The 27956-nt window shown below is 39.3% G+C and overlaps 1 protein-coding gene across 8 annotated transcripts; it reads left to right on the top strand.

Annotated features, from left to right (window-relative positions):
* The first annotated feature begins 70 nt into the window (after positions 1-70).
* Positions 71-25432, top strand: prom1b (prominin 1 b). 8 transcript variants are annotated; one of them, XM_036000109.1, is made up of 30 exons: positions 71-678; positions 8557-8618; positions 8883-8909; positions 9015-9220; positions 11070-11190; positions 11282-11345; positions 11491-11580; positions 12083-12106; positions 12389-12606; positions 12720-12794; positions 12950-13013; positions 13215-13223; positions 13384-13543; positions 14321-14473; positions 15437-15560; positions 15730-15833; positions 16109-16193; positions 16310-16456; positions 17278-17349; positions 17961-18053; positions 18453-18470; positions 18633-18686; positions 18788-18868; positions 19284-19352; positions 20084-20173; positions 21543-21658; positions 22186-22251; positions 22433-22524; positions 23506-23540; positions 23627-25432. In XM_036000109.1, exons 1-28 carry the CDS (start codon positions 429-431, stop codon positions 22500-22502), a joined length of 2712 nt encoding a protein of 903 aa, XP_035856002.1. In that variant the 5' UTR covers positions 71-428; the 3' UTR covers positions 22503-22524; positions 23506-23540; positions 23627-25432. The 8 variants fall into 8 exon arrangements, with proteins under 8 accessions (XP_035856002.1, XP_035856005.1, XP_035856006.1 ...); XM_036000112.1 differs by lacking the exon at positions 22186-22251; XM_036000113.1 differs by lacking the exons at positions 22186-22251; positions 22433-22524 and adding an exon at positions 21868-21957.
* The last annotated feature ends 2524 nt before the right edge of the window (positions 25433-27956 follow it).

Raw genomic sequence — 27956 nt, 5'->3', positions numbered from 1 at the left:
GTGTTGCGCGCCACAGAAGCACCGGGCGAGTTTTCAGCGAGCACGAGCGTTCTTGAGCTTTACGTGCACGCGGGATTAGGCTACTCGCAGCCGGCCGGTGAGAATGAGGACACCGAGATAACGAGCTCATCCTCGGCTATTGGTCCTCTTGAGTCGTCGAAGGTCTCCGGGAAAATGTCTGCGATGCGTCCGTACCGAGAAACCAGGAGCTAACGGCTGCTCGAAACTCGACCGTTGGATGCCAAGTTTAAAAGTTTTCTTTCGGACGGTTGTTTGTGAGCTGCAGGGATAAACCTCCGAGACGGACAGGTGTCCTCCTCTCAAGTCACCAGCCCGTCTCCCCTCTCCATCCCCCGCTAGACTGTAATACGACCGGGGCTTGGAGTTTGACCTTTTCTTTTTTGTACGAAACTGGACTTTTCTGAGCCATGTTGTGGACACGTTGGCTCGTCCTGTTGCTCTGCTGGGGGGCCACAAGCGGCGAGCAGCAGGCGGATGAGAGTGACGGGGCCCCCCCCAGACAGCGGTCCCCTCCACCGGTGGAGCCGTTGGATTTTGGGTTTGTACCGGCGGCAGTTTATGATACCCACGCTTACTACGAGCCGGGGCCTATAGGGATCCTCTTCCACATGGTCCACGCGTTTCTCTACGCTATTCAACCAAACCCCTTTCCCAAAGGTGAGATTATTCTTCACCCCTCCTCATCCCCATCCATGCCCTTCTGTCTTCATCTTCACTCTTGTTTCTTATTCCTTTCACATGAAGACAGCTGTCAGGGCTTTCATTTTTCTTCTGGATAGCCTACATGTAATTGTGGATAAACATAAAGCTCAAACTACTAGGCCTACCTAATTATTCAATGCCTGTTACACTAAATTCTGTGACTCATCATTTACTGACCTTTATTGTCACTGCAAATGTTTTTTATTGGCCACAAACTTTGATGGCCGTCAAACAGAATGTGTGACCCCAAATAATATTTTTTTTTTTGCCACAGATTCTCAGTACAGGATAAGAAATGTATAGGCTACATAGTATACAGTAAATAGTAGGAGTAAAATAAAAGATACATATGTACATAGTAAAATAAATGACAAAAAAGATGTTTTGGCGCATAAATGAAAATGCATGTTATAAATTACAAATTGATCCAAAAACACACAACGACAGGTGCATCTGTGTTACAATATGACCATGTTACTGTATAATGGCATCTGTCCAGCGTTTTACAAATATTACAAATTAAACATAGCAATATAAAGTATGAATGGACAAAAAACATGTTTGATTTGTATTTAGGGGTCCATCACACTGCAAATAGGGGATGCAATTAAAAAATATATACAAATTACTGTCACAAATTTTTTTTTTTCTTCTGACTTGTTCCTCTAATTTTTATCTTTTTTTTTTTTGTAAAATACTGGATATTTACACATGTTTAGGTCTTAAAAATCCTTCAAATGAAACAATCTGAGAAGGAAACACAGACCTGCCAAGCCATAACCTGTAATGAGGGGTAACAACTGACCTGAAACCACTGCCCTAGCTATCTCTCTAGCAACAGACTCCGACTGACCTGTTTTACGTCACAAACTAAACAACAAAGTCCAAAAAACATTGAAAGTATCAAAGACACCGCTGTAGCATGAATTATTTGCACACTACTGCTGTATCTGTTTTCTCTCTCTGAGTGTAAATCTGTACCATATAATGGCTCACTCAAAGCATGCCTTTTAAAAAACACCCCTAAAATGCTACTGGGTCAGAAGAGCAAGTGCACAGGGGACTGCATGCATTAATGGGATCAATAGCTGTCATAGCTCATTAATGATCCTCTTGGGGGCCTGTGCTTTAACATTATTGAGGTGATTAAAAGGTGATCAGGTCTGTCACTTGATCAACACACAGTGAATGATGCTCTCTTGGCTGCCTGGTGTAGTACAATCTGCCTGTACAATCCAGTGACGGATCTATAGAGCTACAACCAGGGTACAAAATTAGCACCATCCACCATCCAAATGCTGGTAAAATATGCGAGTGGCTGGTATTTGCTTCACTCACCAGCCAAATGAAACAAAACAATGGTAATCTATTGCGTGGCTGGTCAACTTTGAACATTAGCCATTTGGCTGGTGGACGAAAAAGTTAATTTTCCACCCTGTAGGCTACAACCTACTCAAAGCAGTGTGCTTCTGTATAACTATGAGTGGTCACGTTGGAGGATGACATAGTGCAATAGGATTGAAGGTTTTAAGTTGCTGCCATTTTGGTGTCCAGGGTTAGTGCAGCTGGCTGGGTAATCAATTAGCAGATCAGCGATTAGAAGAGGCTTTCTCAGTCACCTGCATCACTGCATAATACCTTAATCTACTAGACCATATGCTGCTACTGCCAGGGACTTTCCAGTATGGATGACTGTCACATGCACGCATAGGTAGAGACCACCTGGATGTCATGTCACACACTACCACATCACATATCATATTTATGCAAAATCATGCATGTTGCTCACACACATCAAACACACACACATACCTCCAGGTTCATTATTACACTGTTTACAGCATTTACGCAAGGCAGTCGGTTGGGCCAGTTCAGATGACCATAAACCAACTTCATTACCTAAAAAACTCAACAAAACGTTCCTTATTAACCATTTGTCTGTGAATCCAAAAACTTAAAAGGTATTGTTGTGATTAGAAGTATTTGTGCATGTTACTTGAACAGCTTGAAGATGTTTGTTAAGACAGATAAAACAGTTTTAAACAAAGCCTGGTATTTACAGAATGTCATCATGCTGTATGTACAGCCTTTGGCATAAATACGAGACTGAATTAATATACTTTGAATGAAGTATTTGGTTGAGTTATACCTCCTACTTTAAACGGTCTCCTAAGCCCCTCCCCCCACAAGGGAGAATGAATGTGTGTGCATGAGCAGTGATTGACACGCAGTTAGTTTTTAAATTACCTGCTTCATGTAGTTCTACTGGAACAGAAATTTAACATTTCTCACTATGCAAATCAAAATAGCTTTTTACCACTATAAACAAATTACAAAGTACCCCAAACTGCACCCAGGGTCACATTGTTTTCTTTCTCTTCACTGTATACGGAGCATACCTGTACTTTTATGAGTATTACATGTAGTAGACAAATGTACTTTCTATTCCAGCCCTATGACATAACACAAGCTGTTTACTCATGTATGTTCAAAGTGCTTACACTAAGTTGCCTGTAGAACAGTACTGGTTGTAATAGTTATTAACTCACTGGTATGACTTGGTGTATAGTGTAGTCTTTTAGAAAAATATTTATATTAGGTATGAATTATGGACAATAGTAATTTGGGTTTGGTCCACATAGTTTTACATCCTGTGAAGGTTAGGTTGAAAAAATACAACCACAGAATAAACCCAAGTCCTGGAGCATTAGAAAAACAGCACAATAGAACATAGCATCAACCTCCATGGGAAGCAGGTTTCGGACATATTGTAGGTAAGAACTGAAGGTAATGTCACACACTGCTACAACTATTCTAAAATGTTGTTCTGTCTAATATAGAGAGGTCTTTACTCATATAAACACAATTTATATGACCACACCTACATAGTTTTCTCCCTGACTTCCCTAAATCTTGCTAAACGATTCTAGTTAGCATTTGTAGCAGGCAAACATACAACATTAAACTTTACAAAAAAAAGCTACAAAAGGGCTACTGAACATGAAGTTGGAGCATTGCAGCATAAACACAATTTACTGATCAAAGAAATATTACCATTACTGTGGTTTCACTGACAAGGGTTGTTTCTCCTCAGTTTATGTGCTATACATCTCCGTTCAGTATACTTCAGTATAATACGCTGATATTTTCTTGGTGGTACAGTATCTTATGTTGATACTAGTCTTGCATTGAATTCTGTCGCCCCATCAAATGTTTTCTTGCTGCTGTCCATGGTTGAGGTATGGGCCTGAGTTAGGTTATAAGTAGCTGTTGCAGAGGTGACTGAGTTGGGGTCAGGGCTGAGGTTGACCTGAGGTTAAGATAGAGAAACGCAAATCAGTGTTAGGTATACTGAGGAAATGTAGTTGATTGATCGGTCTTGTCGAATCAATCGGATTGTCTAAGGTTGAACAATCTCACAACAAGTATGTGGCAAAATCTCCACAAATCCCTGTTATATTAATATTATATAATGTAGTTATTGTTTCAGGTTTCCAGCGGAGCAGCTTGTATCTGAGTGTGAATTACTGCTAAAGGGGTCATCACTGGTTCATGACCGGCTCTGGCTTTTCCGTCTCCTGATTCGCTCATCTCTCTTTTTCAAATCTGTGTGACGGTTGTTTTTATGATGAAGAAGCATTTTGGACTCTTTCACTTTGTGAGGAGGCCGTGTCTTATCTCTCTGATATACACAGGGTAGATTAGAGGATTAGCATCCACAGGGCTAATGCTAACACTGCACAGCTACCTATGCTACAGATGGCATTGTCACACACACACACACACACGTACTCACACAAATGTGCACACATACACACAAATACTGAAAGTGCGTCACAGTCCTGGTATTTGTCTGTTTGCCTTAATTACTGTGATTGGTTGAAAACAGGTTGTTTATCAAGAAGCACATATCTTAAATCCGATCACACTCAAATTAGTTGTCTGCTAAGGATATTTAAGACAAGGGAGGAAGTGCTCCCTCCAGAAATGCCAGTGTATCATGTATTGATGCTTTAGAGCTGCCCAAACAAACAGAGACCAGAGGAAGAGTTATGTGTAACACTTTGCACATCTGCATCTTACATTGCAGCTGCCATTCATCTTCCATGCACTTTATATAACTATTTGCAAACACAGAGCTTTCAGTGTGTTTTTCTTGATAGTAAACTGGGCAGCATGTACTTTGGGTATCTCTCCAACGCAATCAAAGCAACGCACGGTATTGTATCGAGCGGTTGCATGGAACTCAGTTCTAGCTCAGATTGCTAAAGCACACATAAAGCAAGCTTTAAAAAACAAGTGAAGCAACACCTAATAGCTCTAGGTATATGTGTATATTAATATAGTAAGTAGTGGTAATAAGTGGATATGAATATGTATACAGTAGTAATATGTTTGTGAGAAAAATATTCTTAGTTATACTTTCTTGATTTTAATTTCATTTGGTTGTTTTGTCTTCAAATGTCTAATCTGTCTTCATGTTTTTATGTTTTGTGTGGACCCCAGGAAGAGTGATGATGTTCTGCATCAACTAATGGGGATCCTAAATATATCTTCAATCCTGTTGAGCTGAAACAAGAGACACACTGATTAACTGATCATTGATGGGCAACAATTTGAAGATCAATTAATTGTTTAAGTAATTTCTTTTAGCAAAAAAAACATATTCGCTGCTTCCTGCCTCTCACATATTTGCTGATATTCTTAGATGTATCATAGAGTAGTAAACTATTTCGGTTTTCACTGTTTTCTGATAATGTAAAGACCAACAATCACTAAATTACCGGTAATCAAGGAAATGATGGGCAGATTAATCGCTAATGAAAATAATTGTTGCAGTCAATCTCTTTATCTGAATATGAAATATGATTTCTTGTGGGAAGTCCCTTATGAAGTTTCAAGTGCAAACAGGGAAAAATACAACATAATCCTCTTAGTTGTTTTACTCCTGCTCACAGTGGGCTGTGTACCTTTCTTTAGCTCCTAATGCCATGAAAATACATGTACTGTACTCATAGCCTTGTGTAATACCAAAGAGCATAGAAGTAAGTTCTTTGGTAATACTGTGTAAAACCATACCATACAGTTAGTAGTATTTAAAGTGCTACATAACTGTGCTTTGGCAAACCTGATATGACTATTACGTCGTATCACCTTTTGAACTGCAGCCCACAACATCACTTCCTATTAACATTGTGGCTCACAATACAAATTGTAGAAAAAGAGTGACCCTGGCTCTTTTAAATTTTAGAGCTACAATCTCATTTTGTCACCCCCTTAGTGTTAGTCAAAACCATTTCAATCAAGACAATGTCTGTTCATATGCTGTTTCGTGGTAACTATTAAGTAGTGGAGACATGTTTCTGGGACAAATATTGTTTGTATATAATTTTTTTAGGCTTTTCTCTCTCTTTTCTTGTCACATAGGGGATAGTTCTACCTCTGCAGGTCTCAAAAATCCCTCAAACAAAACAGTTTGAACCAATTCCTTTTAGATACAATCTCAGATGTGAAAATCACGCTCTGGTTAAACTGCTCACAGATCATACTGTAAACGTGCAACCTGTTATGAGGGGTCACAAGTAGACATTGCTTCATTTTAAGGGGTGATGATGACCCAAAGAATGCCACTGGCAGCCACTGCTTGGCACTTTTCTCTACCAGTAACTCCGCCATGGTCACCTTATTCCCATGGCTGTCTTCTGTTTTTTAAATCATTGAATGTAATCTGAAATGTACATTTCTCCGGTAGGTTAACTGGAATTTAACGTGCTTCCTCCAAAAAGAGTTCAAAGTGTTAAAGTCAGCTCCACTGTCCAGGGAGCAGAGACTGACCAACATGGTTTGTGAACTATTGTCATCACTACTTGCTTTCTCTTAAAAAATATAAAAGCTTGAATAATTTCAAATGCAACGTTTTTATGTAGTTGCGCCATAAAAGCGAACAAGTTGGCTAATACATTTCTGAAATTAAATATGAACCTTGTTGGGTGGGGGGGGATGCAGTCAAGCAAATGCAAAATGCCTTCTGTGTTTTGTGTGTGTGGTGCTGATACTGTTATTTTACTTTAAATCAGGCCTTTAATGTAAAAAGTAGAGCTTATTGTCAGGTTGCATAAGGCTTGGTCCACACCTTCCAGTAATCTCTCAAAGCAGGTCAGCGTAGGGGATTGTGCGAGCCTATATTTACACACTACAGTAAGAGGGTTGTAGGTTTGGCCTTATATATCACAACAGCTAACTAGCAGCAGTGTTTGATGGTTTGCTGTTGACATTTTCAGCCTTAGGGTGGCCTGAATGAACCTGTGTGTGTTTGTTCTGTTGTGGATCCAATGTTTGCTTCACCTTGTTTAACTTAAGTAAAATACTAATAGATCCAACTGGGGTTTCTTTTAAGGCCTTTTATTATGAAAAGGTGAAGAGACACACACATAGACTGTTCATTAACGACAATATTACTGTACTAAAAAAGTTGGTTTATCAAAGGTAGCTCTTCACAACAGTCACTGAAAACATGAAAATACCACAAAACATATGCATGTGTTGGTACGAAATCAGTTCCTCATCCTGACTATTGCAGCAGGAAAGTTAGTTCAAATTGGGCGATGGTCTGTTCATCCTTTCAGATCTAACTCTGATGGTCGTTTATCCCTCATCGTTTACAGTAGCTACCTCTTATATTGGGTCACTGAACTAAGCTGTCTAAGCTTAACTGCCCTCGTGGCTTATGCCAACTAAGTACCTGAGCAACAACAGGTGGCATCTACATGACTCAGATGTGCTCATATGCTGCATTTGCAGAGTTAAAAGAGGGAGATGTCTCCACCCTAAATGACATGTCAGGTTTTCTGCAGGTGGACCCGTTTTATAAACACTTCTGAGAAAAGTAAGACCACCTCCCAGCAGGAGATGAGGATGGTGTTGAGAGGATTATCCATATGCTCTCTCAAAAGACATCCAAAATCTCAGCTCCTTTTACTCACCAGAAAGGCTTATTCACAGACATTTTTACTTTTAAAGCACAGACTTAAAACCTCACATGATTTAGAGAAAGTTGCTTTGCAGCCAATCATTCAACAAAAGAAAACACATAAAATTCTCATTAAACACTCCCTGTTTGGTATACTGTGTATTAGGGCTGGGCAAAATCTTTTCCAATATAGGTCCTTTCATATCTCAATAACGATATAAGATAATAAAGTTCCCCCAAGATTTTGAATATATATATTTAATCCGGGCTCATTATACATTAAAAGACAGCAACTTTACTATTTTTTAAAAGAGCCCCCAAAACCCTGATTTTTTTTTTTAGACAGTGCCCCCCCCCGAAATATGTTTGAAATTTCCTACACTGTGTGTGTGTGTGTGTGTGTGTGTGTGTGTGTGTGTAAGAATCTGTGTTTACATGCTGAGTAACAGTCTGGGTGAGTCACAATCCAGGCAGGTAGGCTTAGTGTTGGCTGACCTATATAAACACACAGACAGCTGGACTGAACTACAGTCCTCATTGACAAACTACACGGTTCAAATAGCTTCCACCAAAACACACAGCTGTTAAATATATGAGGAAATACATTCGCAATACTATCCTCGGAAATTAAAATATGAATCCTCATAATCTGTTGTCTGCTCATGAACAGATAAATGGATTTTTCACTCTAGCGTAGCTTGTCAAATGTTATACCGGAAGTGTATTTGATTGTCTGTGAAATTGGCAGATGAGTCACGTACAAACCGTATACTAACTGTAAAAACAGTGTTGTGATTAAAATTCTGTTGGACTATTTCTGCGATTGAACTTGTGTACTTACCTATCTGTTCTTTTTTTTTCAGAGATGATTGTTAAAGTCATTCAACAAAACATGGGAGGAATCAAAATAGAAGAATGGAGAAAGGTACGTTTAATTTACGTGATAACTGATTGTAACTTGTTTGCAGTAATTATACCTTTTTTAAATAATTTTTCTATCTTGACACTTGATGTTGTCTTTACATCCCTCTTTAAAAATTGATATTCTGCTGCCTCCTAATCTCTTGGCTGACACACTGACCTTGTCCTGTTTGTCTTTCTTTCCTCTTGCTACGGCTTGTTGTCTGTGTGTGTGCACATGTGCCTGTTTTTCTGCATGCGTCTGTGTGTACGTGCTATGGGGTCACAGCCAGATAATGTGGTCCTGTTACTACAGGTAAACTCCTCAACATTATGTTTACATACGTAATACACTCTACAATTTTTCAAAAATGACTATGTGAGAGGGAATGACGATTGTATGATTCCTCTCCTCCTGCAGTGGATCTACTACGAGGTCGGATTCCTCACATGTGCGACCATCGGTATCACGTTCGTGGTCCTCATCCCCATCATAGGGATGTGTTTCTGTGTGTGTCGATGCTGTGAGAACTGCGGCGGGGAGATGCACCAGAGACAAAGAAAGAACGCCGACTGTCAGAGAGGTTTCTACACCGCCTCGCTCGTCGCCACCTCCATCTTCATCATGTGAGTCGGTGCATCTTCTTTCCAGTCTTTATCATCATGTTATTTATCATCACTAGGAGGATTACTTTTTTCTTTTCATGAGATAAATGAAGGTATTATTAGTGTGATTCTGTTCTCACTGTGTGCATACTTGATTACTGCATTCTAATAAGTTGTTGATTTTGGAAATACTTTGCTGAATACTGGAAAAGTATTTAAATATATACTGTACCTCGACATGTATATATTTCCCAATATACTTATACGAAATATACTAAACTTAAAGTTGCAGATCCAAAAGTAACCTGTTGTGGAAGTGAAATATAGGTCTGCCACTCAAGGCCACATTAAAGGCACGGACCTGAACGCCAGCTGCACTTTTTCAAATGCTGCAGTATGACAAGATTAAAAGAAGGTCTTAGAAAATCCGCACGGAGTCAGAGTCACAACATTCTCGGTTGGTGTCTGGCCAGAGACCTGTGTTGCATCTCTCTCATTTTCCTGCCATCACTGTATTAAAGGCAAATAACACTTAAATTGACTAAAAAGTCACTACAACGAGCTTCATAAAAATAACAGAAATTTCTGATTACTCAGTGATACTAGATCAATAGCAAGCATCATTTTATTGTAAAATTATTTTGTAGCGCAACAAATTATGCAAAAGCCAAGGGGTGTGTGTTTCCATGTGGGTTCTTAAAAGAGTGCTCAAAGTGATGCAGCCGAACCAGATATATTGTCTTTTTTATTCCACACATTCTTCTTCCTTGTCAAAACCTAGTGCCTACATTACCCATAATGCAACGTGACCGCTAATAGTTTTGGGGTTTTCAGGTGTGTTATGCTAGTAGCGGATAATGTAGCCTCGAGCCGCAGAGATGAAGAGCGGTCTACAGAGGTCTGGTAACCTCACCTCTTTCTAACTTCACCTCAATTTTTTAAATTTAGAAACTTGTAGTCTTCCGCCCCAACTGACCGTAAGTGGCGTCACTTGAGGCAAGTTATCAGATTTCACAGAGCTCCCGTTGGAGCCACAAAAGGCTTTATAAAACTTTTTTTTCCCATATGGTGTAGTACTCCACAAGACCTCTAAGCACACTTAGATGTGTAAAATCTTTGGAGTTTCCCTTTCACAACATCTGCTCACACACAGACTGGATCATACCTGCAGTGTAGAAGACTGGTGCACAGTCGGAGAAATACGATCCAAACTGTGCAGGACAGTTAGTTGTTACTGATATCACTTGGCTGCATGTGAGAGGCCTCTCTGTCTGAATGAGTGCTTTCACATCACAAACATGCATGCTCACACACACACACACACACGCACATGCACGCACACACACACACCCCCACACGTATATATGAGTACATAAAGCACTTTGTGGCCATATGGAGATGTGGCGATATTATCTGATCCGGTTTTGTTATTATGATTCTTTTATAATCTCTCACACAGAAGGTTCTTTCTTTTTCTCTTTCAATTGACATTCAGTCAAATCTTTGCTTTCTGCTCAAATTAAATAACTTAAAAATCTGCAACAATCTGGACAAAGTTTTTGTTTATCAGAAAGTCTTGTTGACACGTATGTGGAATCAAAAACCTTGACTGTGAAGAAACCAGAGTTATATACATAAAGAGATGTATGTAGCTGAGAAATGAGACTTTGCAGGCCAGTCATGTCATGTCTCAGTGAGTGACTTTTTTGAAGCTCATGCTGCAGAAATACATCTTAATGTAGCCATGCTGCCCTCTGCTGGTGAATACTGCTGCTTTCTTTACTTTACTTTATGTGTGTGTGTGTGTGTGTGTGTGTGTGTGTGTGTGTGTGTGTGTGTGTGTGTGTGTGTGTGTGTGTGTGTGTTTCAGTCTGGGAGTACTCATTGCCTATGCTGCGAACCATAATGTCACCACCCAGATTAAGAGCACTCGGCGGCTCATCAACACCAATATGAGAGACCTGAAGACATTTGCTAACAACACACCTGCGGTATGCCCTCACACACACACACATATGCCATGTAAAAGACACATTCAATAAAAACAAAAGTTAGTGAATGTACATGTGTTTTCTGTTGCAGCAAGTTGAATACCTAACAGCCCAGTACACCACAGCAAAGAACAAAGTCCTGTCAGACCTCGACAGTAAGTTGACCACAGATTGTTCACATAAAGTATTTGTTTAATGTCTCTCACGTTGTTTGCCTGTAGCTCGCTGTGTTTACCTACAGTAGTAATATATAACTAGTGTTGTCATAAAACTGTCTGATCTGGCTGTGTTTCCCGACAGACATTGGACCTCTGCTGGGTGGGAGGATCCACAGTCAGCTGGAGAAAGAGGTGGTTCCTTCGCTGGACACTGCGCTGCGTATGGCAGGAGGTAACACACACACTCTGTATTAGCCTTTAATACGGCCTGCTGTTCAGTTCAAACAGTTGAGACGTAGTACATCTATCACAATGCAGTGCTGATAAAACAGTATCTCCTCTTTCTGTCTGTCACCACATATGATGGGTGATATTTATGCCGAAATTCAAGGATAAGCCTCATCAGCCATTAACTTTTTTTTTCTTTTTTTTTTATGTAAAATGCTGTTCATGTTTTGTGTGTTACATAAGATGCTCACAAAACCTCAAAACTTGTAGCATATATAAACTGAAATTGTTGTTCTGCTGAACTGAAAACACCATTGCAACATATATCTAATCATTATTTTTGTGAATTGTTGCCACACTTATATTGATTTCTTATTACACTCAGTTTTCTCTCTTGTGATTTTATTTCTGCAGAATCCCTTTGTGCCTTTTTAAGGGAATATTCTCACCATTTTTTAACTTTCATTTTTCCTCTTTGATTGCCTCGCATTTCCTTTTATCTAAAGCAAAAGTTGAGAATGCCATCAAAGGTAATCAGAGCTGATCTGAAGCACTGTTGTACCCTGTTAAACGTCTTCTAATGTGGTTTTCCTTTGTGGATTGTTGATCTGTGGTCTGTGTATTCAGTGTTGTTTTTATAATTTGGGTAGTTCTGTGGTGGTTGCGTGAATTGTGAATGTATATTAATATACATAGTATAAGGCTTTACCAGTTTGACAATATAAAACAACACACTATTGTGGAATATTGTAGTAAAAGTAAAATGAAAATGCTAACTTTATTCCATTTCATTCTCCCTCTCTCTCCTGAAGCCATGCGGGAGACCAAAGAGGCCCTAGAGAACGTCAGCTCCTCCTTGGAGGTTCTTCAGGAGGGGACGGCGAAACTTCAGGCCAGTCTATCAGGGGAGCGTGCCTCTCTGTCCAACACCTTATCAGACCCTGCCTGCACTAATGGAGCTGTGTCCCACACCTGCAACACCATCCGCTCCACGCTGGCCCAGTTGGGAATCAACGCTGACTTCTCCGAGGTACCGAGAAACTAAAGATTGTCTGACAATCAGAACCTGAAAATAATGGAAACTGGCATTTGAAGTGCCATATTTTAACTAATCTTCCCTGTTTTTCTCTTTCTGTCTGTCAGCTGCCAGATGTCAGTCATGCCTTGGCCAATGTCAATACCGTCCTGAAAACAGACCTCAGCAACATTGTACAAAAGGTTAGCCTCTGTCTCCAGCTCTTCATCATCCTACTGGTTATGTTGTCACTTTCTTTTTCACCCATCATATTCTTACGAAACAAATCCTGGTTCAAAAATGTTCGTCTCAAAATCTTTTTCTAAATCCTCTTTTCTCTCTTACTTTCCGCCACCAGGGTTACTCATCCTTTAATGATACGCCAAAACTGGTTCATGAACAAACTAAAAACATTGTCTCAGGTACACAAGTGTGTGTGTGTGTGTGTGTGTGTGTGTGTGTGTGTGGTACTGTATGCATGTGTATTTAGTTTGCCTAACAAATAGCTGTTTTCCCTTCTTTTTTACAAATTATATGAGATTAAGTCTGACTGTAGTCTTTCACTTTCATATTTTTCCTTCTCTCACCTTCACCCTGCGTACTTGTGAACGATGAAACCACAGCTCTACCTCGTAAGTCCTTGTTTGTCTCTTTTCACTTTCTGTTAGAACCCCCCTTTCTCTATGTTGTCACCTCTGAGTTCACAGGCCTTCTAATTGATATAGAAAAAACACCACTTATTCATGTTGCGTTCTGATTTCTTGTTTGTCTTTATTGTTTGTGTGTGTGCAGGAGTTAAAGGTATGCTGGATAAGATTGGCACAGAGATCAACAGCTTCTCCAAGATGTTCCCAGTGCAAGAGTCTCTGGTCAATTTCACCAATTTCCTCAACCAAGGACAAAAAAACATTGAGTCCTATTATTCACAGGTTGACCAATTGGATTTCTACAGGTTTGTGCATATGTGTTTGTTTGTGTACATTTATTTATCAGGTCGTGGGAACACAAATCTGTCACATTAGGTGGGACAAACTTCCCATCTGAAGGGATAAGAATTTGGCCTTCACAAGGTTAACTATTTATTTTAGGGTTAAGACTTGATTTAGGCTTAAAGTGTCTATGATCAATATTTTAATAATATTTTAAATATATTTATCACCCGAATCTACAGCTCCCTTCGGCTTTATGGAACTTTATAGCAAGTTTTAGCTCATTGTTTGCTGTTCGGCCCACTTTGGTTCAATCTCACAGCTTTTATAAAACAAAAAATACTTCACACTACCTTCTCAGCACCAAACAGCAGACAGACAAAGTTAGTTAGAGTAACAGCTGAACATAGTGGAACATTTAGCAGCTAAAGAGCCAGATATTTCCCTTAGGAGTTACTGGAGACCAAAACAGAGTTAATAGAGAGTGAATATTAGACGTTTACATTTACCGACAGGTGGCCAGAAACACAACTCCAAATGAATGATAATGTTGCTTTGTGTATGTGTAAATAAGCGATCAGTTGCTAACAAGTGCTACATATTAATTTATACAGTGATGATATGATATATCAATGTTGTGTTCCCAATTTGTTTCCACTGCCCCCAACTGGCCAACAAAACAGTTATTGCAGGTTTAATGTTAGAATGATGACAATGTTATGGTTAGTTAGTATGGTCAATACAATACAGTGTCCTCACAAACAACAACCTTTAAGCGTGTGTATGTGTTTCTGGCGCAGGTGGATCGGGTGTGTGGCAGCGCTCTGCATGGTTGTCCTGGTCCTGGCCTTCAACACCCTCGGACTGCTGTGCGGCGCCTGCGGCTACGACAAGCAAGCTACACCAACAACACGAGGCTGCCTATCAAACACCGGCGGCAACCTGCTAATGGCGTATGTTACCAAGACAACAAACTGAAAAGAGAGTAAAGCTGCGTCTGATATATCTCCCTCATTTACTCATTTATTACTCTCTATATAATGGACGCTAAATAGCCACGTTTAAATAAAGTGGCAGACAGTAAATATAGTCCACTATATAGTAAATGGGAAGTGCTTTTTCAGACACATCCTAGACCTTTTCAAAGCATACATTTTGACTCATAATACATGTGTAAATTATAACAATGATATTGGCTACAATCCATGTAAGTGGACCAGTTCCAGGGTCCTGCTATTGTGCATACACTGCTACTTATATTTCTGGTACACCTGAATGAAACAAAGCCATAATCAATGATTTTAGATACACCTGTGTTTTTCCTACTCTGCCAAGTCAAAATGTCTGCTATGAGAAAGGTTTATTACTGTAGCATAGGTACATAAAGATAGATAATGAGGGAAATATAAGACCGTTAGAGACAAGGATTGAGCAGGAGTTTGTCAAATCCATAAAGTAGCACAAGGTAAAATATGTCTTTAGATTCTAAAGACAATAAGGGCAAACAATCAAACTGGTAACTGACTGAGACGGTAACATTTGAATAGTTTGGTAAAACTTTATTTGAACTGTCAAGTTGATGCTCAGCTAATTTCAAGTGACAACAGGTAGATGTTTGTAGGGTTGAACATTTGTTTCATCTCTTTCCAGACTAGAACGTTATTTATAGATTGTAATTCATACATTAATGAAAATCACCTAAGATGTAGTAGAGACTTGTTACTGACACATAGTAGTATAGTCTATGTCAAAGGACTAAATGGATCAAGTCCATACCATAGTTTAGTTTCATACACACTTAGATGCTTTGCCCTTGCTGAATAGTGCATTTTGCCAGTAAAAAGTTGTTCTTAGCAGGTTCCTACTGATGTTTCTGTGTGATTGTGTTTCACACACTCTGTCTCTTGCTCTTTCAGTGGGGTGGGCTTCTCTTTTATCTTCGCGTGGGTGCTGATGGCCATCGTGACCACCTTGTTTGTTGTTGGTGGCAACGTTGAGAAGTTGATTTGTGAACCGCTGGCTAACCGACAGCTATTCAAGGTGCTGGAAACAAACTCTCTAACTTCCTGAATCATCTTATTTTAACTGTGCTCTCTGCCTCCCTCTGTGTTTATCTTGGAGTTTTATCGGAGCGGGATCGTGTTACATAACGGACAACACTGTGGCTCTGTGCTGATGAAAATGCCTGTGTATGTGTCTCTGTGTGTAGATCATAGATACACCATTCCTTGTTCATCCCGCCAAGAAGAACTTCCTTCCTGGAATGCTGTTTCAGAATCCAAACATTGACTTGACTTTGGGAAGCTTGTACAGGTAACATACCAACAACTAATATTGTACATACTGTACATAAAGCTTCATGCTTTTTTTAACTGTGTTTTTTTTTTCACCTGGACTCACCTATACGTATTTGCACATCTAAAAATGTGTAAGCTGTTTTTTCTGCTGCAAATTACTTTTTTCTGCTCAAAATAACCACTAATGAATTCCCACAATAAAAAAAAAACTAAAATAATGAGCCACACAAATGCACATACATTTACACTGGAGGAGTTTCAGTGTGTGACCATACTGTATTTGTCTCGTAGGGACTGCCATGAAAACAACGGCTTGTACCATTCTCTGCAGCTGGAGACCATGTTCAACATCAACTCCTTCCTCAACAGAACTGTGGTTAGTAACAGTTTACTGTGTAGGAAATGCTGATCTGTGAATCTGTGTTACTGATGCATTGGTGGAGCAAGATGAATGGTAACTTATATAGTTTATATGTGTGTGTTTTACAACAGTACAACAAGGATCTGGCCAAAGTGTTTGAGAGTGTGCAGGTGGACCTGCAGGACATAATGCTGCTGGAGCAGGCCGGCAGAGACAACCTCATAAACTTCGCCAACTCTGGAGTCGGAGAGATCGACTATGAAGCCTACCTGGCTGAGGTGTGTGTGTGTGTGTGTGTGTGTGTGTGTGTGTGTGTGTGTGTGTGTGTGTGTGTGTGTGTGTGTGTGTGTGTGTGTGTTTTTGTGTGTGTGTGTGTGTGTGTGTGTGTGTGTGTTTTTGTGTGTGTGTGTGTGTGTGTGTGTGTGTGTGTGTGTGTGTGTGTGTGTGTGTTTTTGTGTGTGTGTGTGTGTGTGTGTGTGTGTGTGTGTGTGTGTGTGTGTGTGTGTGTGTGTGTGTGTGTGTGTGTCCGGACAGCTTTGTGGGGCCAAAATGCTGGACCTCACAACTTCAAAGGGCTGTTTGAGGGTTAAGACTTGGTTTTAGGATTAGGGTTAGAATTAGGTTATGGTTAGGGTGAGGGTAAATTAATAATACGCTTTCCACACCGGTGATAAACAGTCATAGTGTGGTTCTCTTTGTATGTGATTGTCGCTCATATGTGTCAAGGTTATTATAATAAACTAAACATAAGTAAGCAATATGAAATTAAATTTGAAATAATATTTTAGACAAAAAAATGATCTTCTAATCATATTCACTTGTAAAAAAGATACATACAAACAAAATGTTTCCAGCTATAATTTTTGTTAAAAATAATAATGATGGTGAAAAGTTAATTCATTTTGGGCAGAGACTTTTCTTCAAATTCTAACTCAGATTGCATGCGTTGTAAAACTTTGCATTTCCACCAAATCCAGACTGACACCTAAATAAAACTTAGCAAACCATAAACTGAAAACTGAAAGCTGTGCAAAGTGAGGGAATCTAAAACGATATGATCCCTGCTTTACGAGTGAATGTCTTTGTTTTGTTGCTTTAGGTAAATAAGGGAGTCACTCTTGTGGATCTCCTGTCCTTCTCCACTGACCTGGAGGCTCAGGCCGACCAACTGGTGAGTCATCATCATCGTACCAACAAATTACAGCAACAGCTTAATTGCTTTTATCATTCAACTGCAAAATTAACATGTTGTAGACTGTAGGAATGAGATAAAAAATATTCTTAAACAAACATACCATGTTCTTGTTCAGTTTGTGTTTCTCTGTTATGTGCGCCATCTGACATTGCCTGTCACATATTGTGGAATTTGTTTTGTATGTCTGTTAACATACAGTACATGTAAAGTTGATCGCAAAAAAAAACAAAAAAACATACCAAATATACAGTTGGACTAGCTTCTCTGGAAAATGATTTTGCTTCGTGCTCAGTTTGTGTGAACAAGCTGCCCATTCACCCTGAGCACACATATACACTCACATTAATGGTACTTGCATAGTACATAGTACAGGAAGTGTGCCATTTAAAGGCACATGGGACATACAGTACCACAGAAGGATTAGTGTGTGCATGTATTTCTAAGGAAGGAAGGAACAAATTATAAATCATTGAGTTAATATTTAGTACCTATATATCCTAAAGATTTAACTGCAACAAACAACTGTATTGTGTGTGTGTGTGTGTGTGTGTGTGTGTGTGTGTGTGTGTGTGTGTGTGTGTTTACAGCCACGTGGTGCTCTGGAGAACGCACTGAAAGGACACGCCAGCAGTATCAGACAGATTCACAGAGAACAGGTGGTTCCCATGCTGCAAGCAATGGTAATCATCTCTCCCATTTAACAACTATACTTCATACTGCACATGTGCACACATATCCTCTCATATGTCCTTTCTTCTACTGACAAAGTAAATTAACATACAGTATCTTACTTTAAGTGACTCAGCTTCTTAGTAGCAGGAACAATCTTGTGCCGCCTCTTGGAGCATTTTGTATTATGCTTTTAAAATTGCAGATAATATGCGACAAAAACAGTGTCCCTTATTTCTCATTTCTGGCAAACTACGCAAAAAGATATCAAAATATATATCATAAGATATTATAAGAAATTAAATAATCAGATCCCAAAAACTTAATATTAGTCAACATTTGTCTTTGCTAGCTGCTCCCCTCAACTTTACTTGTTTTCTATCTTTTTTCTGTCCGTTATATGGTCACAGAAATATGTCAGAGCGCGGGTAAGCCACTGTTGATACATTGCAATATAACAGTGTTCTTTGTCGTGTTTGTGGTAGCAGTGTTGTTAATGTTAATGTGACGTGATATTTGGTAATTGAATAATTCAGACACGCAGTGATGCTTTGTTCGGTACCAATTTGGGTTTTTGTCTCCTCATACAGAGTACACTGAGCCAGAGTATCAAGCAACTACAGAGGATGTCCAACAACCTGCCGGTGAGGAAACAAACGAAACACTACAGTAGTACTGTTATACTGTCATTTTGTTATTCAAATTAATCTCTCTCTCTCTCTCTCTCTCTCTCTCTCTCTTTTAGGTCAAGGTCACGAATATCCTGAGTGCCATCGATGCAGCAGAGTACCTCATCACTCATAACGCCTCCCATGTGGTGAAACGGGTATAAAAAAAGAAATAAAAAATTACAACAAACAGTATTATATGAGGGACATGAGCAAATGTGGATCATCTTCCTTTTTATTTCTTGCACCATTTGTTGCTTCAGACGATGACGATCAGATGATATTAAATGGCGTATTCATCTAAAAACTAATTTTTTATCAATTCCTCAGCTCCATTTTCTGTGATTTAAAGCAGACATTTGAAATAACCACACTTAACAACAGCAACTTATTTGATTACAATCCAAGCTTGATTAATAGCACTACAATAGCAACTTTAAGATACTCTTGCTAGACTGTATTAAATTAGTCAGTATTTTACTCTACCTTACAAATCCACACCCTCAACCCTCAACCCCCAACCGACTGCAGTCACACATTTGTTGACATGTTTTCCTCTCTGTTGGTGTCTAGGAAACAAAGGGCTACATACAGAGCTTGGAGGGTTACTTCAAACAGTACAGAGAATGGGTTAAAAACTCGGTGAGTATACTACCACTTTTTAGTATTGATGTCTCCTTTTTATATGATTTACAGTAGAGACATTGGGTGCCTTTTCCATAGGCACATTTAGAATTTGCGTGTAAAAACACCCTGGAGTGATGAGGAGATTGTAACCTTCCTTAAATGAATACATAAAACAAACATAAATGCCATATTTACATGATGTTTCCTACAGTTTTTTCCCCACTATTTGGGGTTCGACTGGCGCTCTTTTGATTACATCATCTCATTGCTCGTTCTCCACCTCTTGCTTATCTCGATGATCCAGCTCCTGATATTTGCATTAACAGTTGTGGATGGAAACGGGCTGAAATTAGTATTTTCTTAAGCTGATTTTCAGAAAATGTATTTAAAGTTTGCTACATTTAGATAGGAACCTAGCTAGTGTCAGCAGAAGAGAAGAGTGTAATTGTGAGGGGCAAAACACTCAACTGAAAAAGGAAAACATGTTCATGTAGTGTTGGATTTAGAATTGATGATAGTTACAACAATGAACAGTAAAACCCTCTTTAGAGTCAACAGGATGTTCAGGTTTCAGTGGATTACAGACGTTTTTAAAAGTCTCGATTGGTACCAGATTATTTTAACAGTTCAAAAATTCTAATAAGAAGGTTGAGGAGAGATTATCTTTCCACTGCTACACCATACTCATAATCATACATACACTGTAATCTTTTCTTTGGGTTTTTTTGTGTATTTTTCCCTTACAGTTGACTGCAGAGGTGGCCCAGTGTAAACCCATCAGTAACATTGTGGACAGTATGGAGATAGTAGCGTGCAGCTTCATAGTTGATTCAGTGGTAAGTGGTAAGGCATGTGTGTGTGTGTGCGTGTGCGTGTGCGTGTGCGGCAGGCTGCAAAGGTACACTGATTCATTTCACAGCTGTATGTACAATACATGTTCCCCCATGTGTATTTGGATTTCAACTAGAAATATAAACGGCTCTTTGACGGTTTGAGGGAGCTCTGGGTTTTTGGGAGCGATGAAGACTGTGGAGTCATTCGGCCACACATACTGTACAAGAACAGTATGTTCTCAAGTCTCCTACACACTCACTCACAGACACTGAGATGAGGTAGAGTCTGTTTTAAGGCAGGTCGGGGAGTTACATACACATAGATTCTTCACTGTTTTCACTCCGGACCCAAGGGGTTGTAAAATGTTATATTTACATATCAGCTATATATCGTATGTGAGTTTGTGAGAGTTTAATGAAAGCTCAAACAAGCCACAGACTGTGGTCAGTATAAACAGTGACTTTTTTTTTATATATCAGCGCTCCAGCAGTGCCTGCAGCCACTGTGCTGTATGTGCTGCATGCGTGTGCATTCACACGTGTTTATATTTATATGTTCTGTCCTATTTGTGCCTCATAATCATAGACTGTATATAAAAAGCTCGTAATGTGTACATTTCTTGTGCATCCATGTGCCATCATGTGAAATCTGTAGGGCTGCAGCTAACGATATCATTATCAATTAATCTGTCCATTATTTTGTTACTCTTTTAAGTCTTAAGAAAAATGGAGACATCCAAACAGTCCAAAACCAAAAGATATTTCAATGACAATCATATAAAATAGAGAAAAATAGAACTTTTACATTTGTATACTGCACAATTACCATTTTGTAATTTTTTATACTTCACTACATTTCTGAGGCAAATATGGCACTTTCTTACTGAATGTGTAAATTGTAGTTACTACTAATTACTTTACAGATTTGACATACAAAATGTGGTCCATAAGTGATCGTGCAGAGATAGATCAAACTACCCAACGATTTATGTACCTCGTGTAGCTATAACATTAAAATGCTGATTAAAATGTATCATTACAAATAACCCAATAATATAATACATACTAATATATTACTCTAGAAGGATCCATTCTGCTGCATGAGTACTTTTACTTTTGATACATCAAGTACAATACCCTGTTATTGCTACTTTTCACTTACTACTTTAAAGGATGTGAAAACTCTTCCTATCACTGTATTTGAGCAGCTCAGAGCAGCATTTTTAAATGAATTACTTCATCAACTACTCAGTCAGTGGACTACTTATTTTAGCATTAAAACTCTTTTTTTTTAGAGGTATTAGTATTAATTGAGTGTTACAGGAATGGATCAAAGGTTAACTGAAAGACTACTTGTAAATGTGTTTTTCAGAACACATTCTGGTTTGGTCTGGGCGGCTGCTGTATCCTTCTGATCCCCAGTATCATCTTCTCCGTCAAACTGGCCAAGTATTACCGAAGGATGGACACAGAGGACGTCTTTGAAGAGTGAGTCCAAACACACACACATTGTTTACATGCTGTATAGCCACAGACAGAAATGTTGTTAGTTTTGCTCGTAGTTTTTCTGAATCTTTTCTGTACATCAAAACAAAATTAATTAATCATCTTCTTTCCTTCTCTCTGTCATTATTCCTTTTCATGGCCTTTGATTCTCCTCATATTTTCTCCTCCTGTTATTTCCGCTCTCTCTCCAGCTCTTCTTACCCGTGGCTCGTTGCACTTTGATGTTTGACCACTATTCATGCATCCTTTCTGTCCTCTTCCACGTGCACACTCCTTGTTTGGTATGGGATTCTTTGACTTTGGATCTCTCCACATCTTTCGTACTTTTTCCCATCAGAAATCACAAGCATGGTCTTCCTCTCTTTGTATGGATCCTCATTTCATCATCTTCTCCTGCGTCGTCCTCCTCTCTTTCGACTTTGACTCTGAGGGTGACTCCGTCCGTGTTGCTTTCAGCGGAGTCTTCCCATTCTCTTTCTCACCTGTCTGCCCTCGCTCTTGTGTTGCAGTATGGGTAATACAGGTAATCATGGTGAACACATGTGTGATATCCGCAGAGACCTCGCTGTGGTCAGGTACGAGCAGTGTTTCTGCTTGCATGCATGCCACGGTGTTAATTGGTGGAGGGGTGTTTTTCAGAGTCTGCAGACAGTGCAACATTTGCTACATTTCTCCACGGATGTTAGGTTTATAAAGAATTCCCCATACGTGTGTGTGTGTGTGTGTGTGTGTGTGTGTGTGTGTGTGTACATGTAGCTCTCCCTATTACGACACTCTGACCCGGTTCCCTCGGGCTTCTGCTCCCCCGAGCTACTCCGACTGGTGACCCAAAGGAACTCGTCGATGAGGTACTGGTCAGTTACAACTTTCCACTAACCCTCATCCAACAACGATAACAAACATCTAAAACCATCTGAGAACCAACAGCCATTTAATCATCATCAGTCTGATTTCACCTAGGAGACTTTCTTCCTCTTTCTATTTTTCTTGTCTTCTTCATCCTTCCATCCATCCTCATTGTCTCTTTTAACCGACGATGTCCATTCAAACATTGGGACTCAACAAGGAAAATATTCTCCTGATGGAGTTGGTTCAAGCTGAAGATCCCTTTTACACCTGACGCTGGCATGTGTCCTGTATCCAAATTGTGTGTAGATATGACTGATTTTTGGGTTTTGCATTTTGTGGTAACACAGTGTTAACTTGTGTGCTTGACATGCTGTTATGTGGGCTGTAAAAAAACTTGCACACAAAGATATCATGAATACAGACCTAGTCCTTTATTTAATTTATTTTAAGATGAGGTGTCAGAGATGGAGTCAAGTAATGGCTGATACACATTTTTGCAACACATCAGTTATCCTTTAACACTACTTCTTGACGGAATCTCCAACTATAATGTTTTGCAAAGAAAATTACTGTATAGATGATACCATCATTTTTTTTCTCCATTGACCTTGTAGATCTGAAGATTTTCGCACCAAAGTCAATTTCTGCTCATATAGTTTATATTTGCCTTGTCACAATTTAAACACTATGGGAACTTGAATGGTATGATTTGGTTTGGAGGCGTATAACATGGTTTAATATTGCATGATACGGCGTTATCTTTTGTAACCAAAAATGCATCATACGCTTAACCAATAAGCAACAGAAACATGACATATATTAATTTACATCTGGAATTTGTATTTGTTGCTTTTATTCTTCCACAATCTTATCACAGTAAAGGCAGTGACAGTTAAAAGTCAGGATAAAAAATAGTTTCCTACTACTGTGTTTTCATTTGGACTTTTCTGAAAATAATTTGATTTTCTCTTTTTCCACAGCGGACAAGAGGGCTGGAACTGATATTTTCCTTGTGGTAAGTGCTCATCGCTCTACTCAGGCATAATAAAAAAGGAAAACACAACTCCAGGTTATTTCTGACACGGCCTCCCTCTTTTCTAGGATCACTGGACTTTCCAGCTTTCCCATTCAGATCATGTAGTCAATGGACCAAAGGGAAAAACAACCATCAGGGACTGTGTGGTGAGGGCGTCCCACTCCCCAGAACCCCTTCAAGCCATTTGACAAGGACCTCAGATGCCAGCCAACTGTAATTTATCTCTCATGCACATGCGTACTAGTCAGAGCAGTACCACAATAGTCCTTCTAGTGTTACTGTCACTGTACATTATCAACTAATGTATCTGAGCAATGTTCCCGCATAGCTAGTTTTACCTGTAGAAAAAACATTTGTTTGCACTTACGTTATCAGTTTTACCATGGTGACACAAGTGTACATTTTTTACGCTTTCAAAACTTTTGAAAGTTTTATATATTTTTGTTAATGTTTGTTTTATAACACTTAAGTAGGTTTTTGTAGAAGTAGCTATTTTCTTTATTTTATCTGTCAATATTTGTAATGTAGCTTGCATCATTTTGGCTCAACAGGTTGGCATCTTGTTGAGAGTTAGAGGAGAAGATACCACTCTTGTGTCTTTTTGTTAAATACCAGCCTGTTGGCTTAGTTTTGCATAAAGACAGTAACGAAGTGTAGCAAGTCTGAAGCCATGCTAGCAGTTGTGCTTTGAGCTAAATGCTAACGTCAGCATGCTAACAAGCTTACAATGACAATGCTCACATGCTGATGTTTAGTAGGAATAATGTTTACCAGGTTCATCATCTTAGTTTTAGCGTGTTAGCGTGCTAACATTTGCTAATAAGCAATAATCAATATATTGGACAGAGTTTTGACCTGATGATGTCACTGGATGAAAAGTCAGGGATCTCCAACATTATTACAATTCACCCTCTGGACACAGTTCATATCTGTAGTCAATTTCATTACAATCCAATAGTTGTCAAGACCATTAATGTCTGTACAAAAATTTCAGAGCGTTCATTATTGCCATTCATAGAGCCACTAGCATAGCTAAAAAATTTACGGGGGGGGTTATGCACCGGACTATTTCTTGGCCGGATTACTTAGAGTCTTTTTTACACTTTGTTTTTTGTACAGATTAAACAAACAAGATAAAACATGTTAATTATTGAGCTTCAGAGGTGCTGGTATGTAGATTTTGTTTGGTGAGGCAAATGGCCGCCCACCTAGAGCCAGGTTCTGTTTGAGGTTGCTGTTGCCGCTGTCACATTAAATTCATGCACTTGGGGAAATGGTTGGGTCTCTGTAAATTATAGAGGAAGGTCTAGACCTACTCTATCTGTAAAGTGTCCTGAGATAACTTTGAATTTGACACCATCAATAAAATTGAATTGAATTGAACTGTTTTCCTGTTTCCGGAAACCCCATTTTTTCAGGTCATATTCCCTGACCTATGAGCTATCCTGACCCTAACCACTTAAAGTTAATGCCTAACCTCAACCATCTGCCTAACCACGTCGCTATCGCTGCTAAGATGGGCGTGGCTTGCCAAGAAAAACAGTGGTATTCATAATAATTAGCTGTAGCGTCATGGTTAGCATACAGAAATGAGAATGGTATTGTTCTTCTCAGCTAACTCTCAGCAAGAAAGCGAGAGAGGAAAAAAAGTCGAACAATTCCTTTATACACTGAAGGTGGAAACTACCAGTTCTGTTTGGCTCCTGCCTGTCTAAAATAATGAAATCCTTGAGACATCAAGAGATCAGTCCAAAGTTTATCCTGGTCCATTACTACAAGAGGCAAACAGCTAACACACACACACACACACACACGCACACACTCAGTTTGTGGGGAGGTGCAAATCTGTGAATAAAAACTTCAGTCAAGTGTCTGCTGTGTTTTTCGTTCATAAACACATGAAATATTAAGTAGATATATCTGTTGTTATATCACCTACTGAAGAAACAGATAGTATTGTTGTTCTTTTGAAGGTCATAAATCATCCAAATTATCTTTTAGGTGTGCTTTTATACGATAAGTAACCTCTGAGCCACAGCTAGCAATGAAAAAGAAAAACACTTGATGATATAAGTAGAGCAAATGTGAGATGGGTTAGACATCTACGCCCCTAAAAAGCCACAGCCTGTCTGCCAAAGCACACAGAACACTGGGGAACGCAGAGAACATTCATGTAACACATGCAGAGCTGAACACACATGCACACAGCAGCTGAGAAGGTTTGGGTCTGTTTCTGGAGATTTGACATGTTTCCAGGGAGAAGTGGGGAGGCTTGGCGGTGGTTGAGGTGGCGTGACACTGTTGCATCCTATCAGAAGAGGACTACACTAATTGAATTTAGGGAAACATCTGGTTCATACACACACATACTTCACTTGTTTACTTTGCATTCCCGGTGTCTCTTACAGGGGATTTTTTTTCTCTTCCCCACCAGATTGATGGCTATAAAAACAGAACTTCCTGAATGTATTGAGGGCATGTGTGCATTTGTACACACGTGTGTGACTTTGTACACAGTAGCAGCAGCAGACTATACATACACTCTCTTCTTCCACTCTATGTCCAAGCCAGTCGGTACACATGGAATATGCCTCGTCAAAGGCAGGGCCTGTTCTTCTGTTAAGTTTCATAAGTTGAAACTCACTGTAGAGTGCAGTCATGCCTTGCTTTGAACTTAATACCAGTTTGGTCGATGGAGTGATACTTGGCTCTGCCATTAAACAGCATTCATCTAGTATATATTTACTATGGAGTTCCCTCTATGTTCTGAGATTTTAGTGTATCATGTTTGGCTTTTCATTGTATTTTGTTTCTTCTTTATTTCATTTCATTTTGTGATTTGTAACAATGCAATTTCCCACTAGGATTACAGTTTTACAGTACAGTTTTTTTATACAATTTTTTTGTTTCCTCATATGTGCATGGAATCAATCTGCTCATCAAACTCTTGGCATTTCCCAAAATGTCAAACTGTTTCTTTAGCTTTAAGAACCTTTAAACAAGACTATGTAGGTATAGGTTTTGCAAGGTCATTATATAGCCAGTCCCAATACAGTCTGCATGGAGTGCTGCTCGGGTGTAAAGAAGGTGTCCCTCTTGTGCTCTTTGGTTTGGGGATCCTGGTTTAGAAAGGTTGAAGGAATCTGAGGCACTTAAGAGGGTAATGATTAAAAAGACTTGAATATCTCTTGGTTATTAAGTTATAAAAACATGCCACGTTTCAGCAAATAAAGCCTTCATCAGGGGAAGTACAAAATGGCCTTTGGGCTGTCTCTTAGTTGTTGGCAAGTAGTCACATGATTAGTGTAAACAGGTAAAGTCACATGACAGACCAAAGGGCAAAATAGCAATAAACAAGTAGAAAATTAAATACAGAACATCTTTAAACCCTTTAATCTTTAAGTGTGTAGAACACACAGGCAAAGCAGCCTATGCCATCATTTATCAGAGCACTCACAAAGTGGTCGCCAGGCATGGATAAATAAGTTGTCACATGAATAGTGCAAACAGGTAAAGTTACATAACGGACCATGTTCAGCAGAGGAAACCACACATCAAAAGTCTAACAAAATGTAAGGGCTAAGTAGCAACAAACATGTTAATGCATTTTAATATTTAAGTTTAAAGGACACACAGGCCAAATGGCACATGGTGTTTTTGAAAGGGCCCTGATGCCTAAAAAAACAACAAGAGACTGTTACATAGTCAAGTTCGTCATTCAAACCAGGGTATTGCATAGCTTTCAATGTAGAAACCCAAACCAATTCTCTTTGTAAGAGATTTTTTAATCTGTCTCCACCCCTTTTTGAGTCATATCTACAGTATATGGCCTATTTCTGATATCTTTAATGAATTGCAACTACCTCGGTCAGCCTCTTTGTAATGTAGAGCCATGGGGTATTGGGGGTTGCTAGTTCTTAAAGCATGTTTATGTTTGGCCAGTCTTGCCTTCAGTTTACGCTTTGTTCTCCCAATATAAAAACAGCCACATGGACACTCAAGTCTGTAAACCACAGATGAGGTATTGCAATTTATAATTGACTTCATATTATACTGACCTGATGTTATATCAGTAAAATAGTTGGTATTAGTCATATTACCACAATGATTGCAATGTCCACTTGTGGCTTCCTCTGGTGGTTACCCACCATGTTTACATTGTACGGGAGAAGATGACTCCTCACTCGTTCATCATTAAGGTTTGGAGCTCTTCTGAAGCTGATGGTAGGGGAATCTGGAAGAGCTTCTTACTGTAAGAGAACTGTCTCTTTTCAATATGTCCCAGTTGTAAGCTGTGGATACACTGTCACTAAAAATACACGCTTGGAACTGAGTCTTTCTCAACAGTATGCCATGTGGCTCACTTCATATGTTTGAATAAGGACAGTAGCTTTT

Source organism: Sander lucioperca, chromosome 4 (genome assembly GCF_008315115.2).
Source record: "Sander lucioperca isolate FBNREF2018 chromosome 4, SLUC_FBN_1.2, whole genome shotgun sequence".
NCBI classification, from domain to species: domain Eukaryota; kingdom Metazoa; phylum Chordata; class Actinopteri; order Perciformes; family Percidae; genus Sander; species Sander lucioperca.
The sequence above is the reverse complement of the archived record's forward strand: the minus strand, read 5'-3'. Positions and strand labels throughout refer to the sequence as shown.

Coding starts and splice junctions, on each gene's coding strand:
- prom1b (XM_036000109.1), top strand. CDS start 429: ATGTTGTGGACACGTTGGCTCGTCCTGTTGCTCTGCTGGGGGGCCACA. Junction 8,910..9,014: donor ATGTGGTCCTGTTACTACAG/GTAAACTCCTCA, acceptor CTCCTCCTGCAG/TGGATCTACTACGAGGTCGG. Junction 16,457..17,277: donor ATGAAGCCTACCTGGCTGAG/GTGTGTGTGTGT, acceptor TTGTTGCTTTAG/GTAAATAAGGGAGTCACTCT.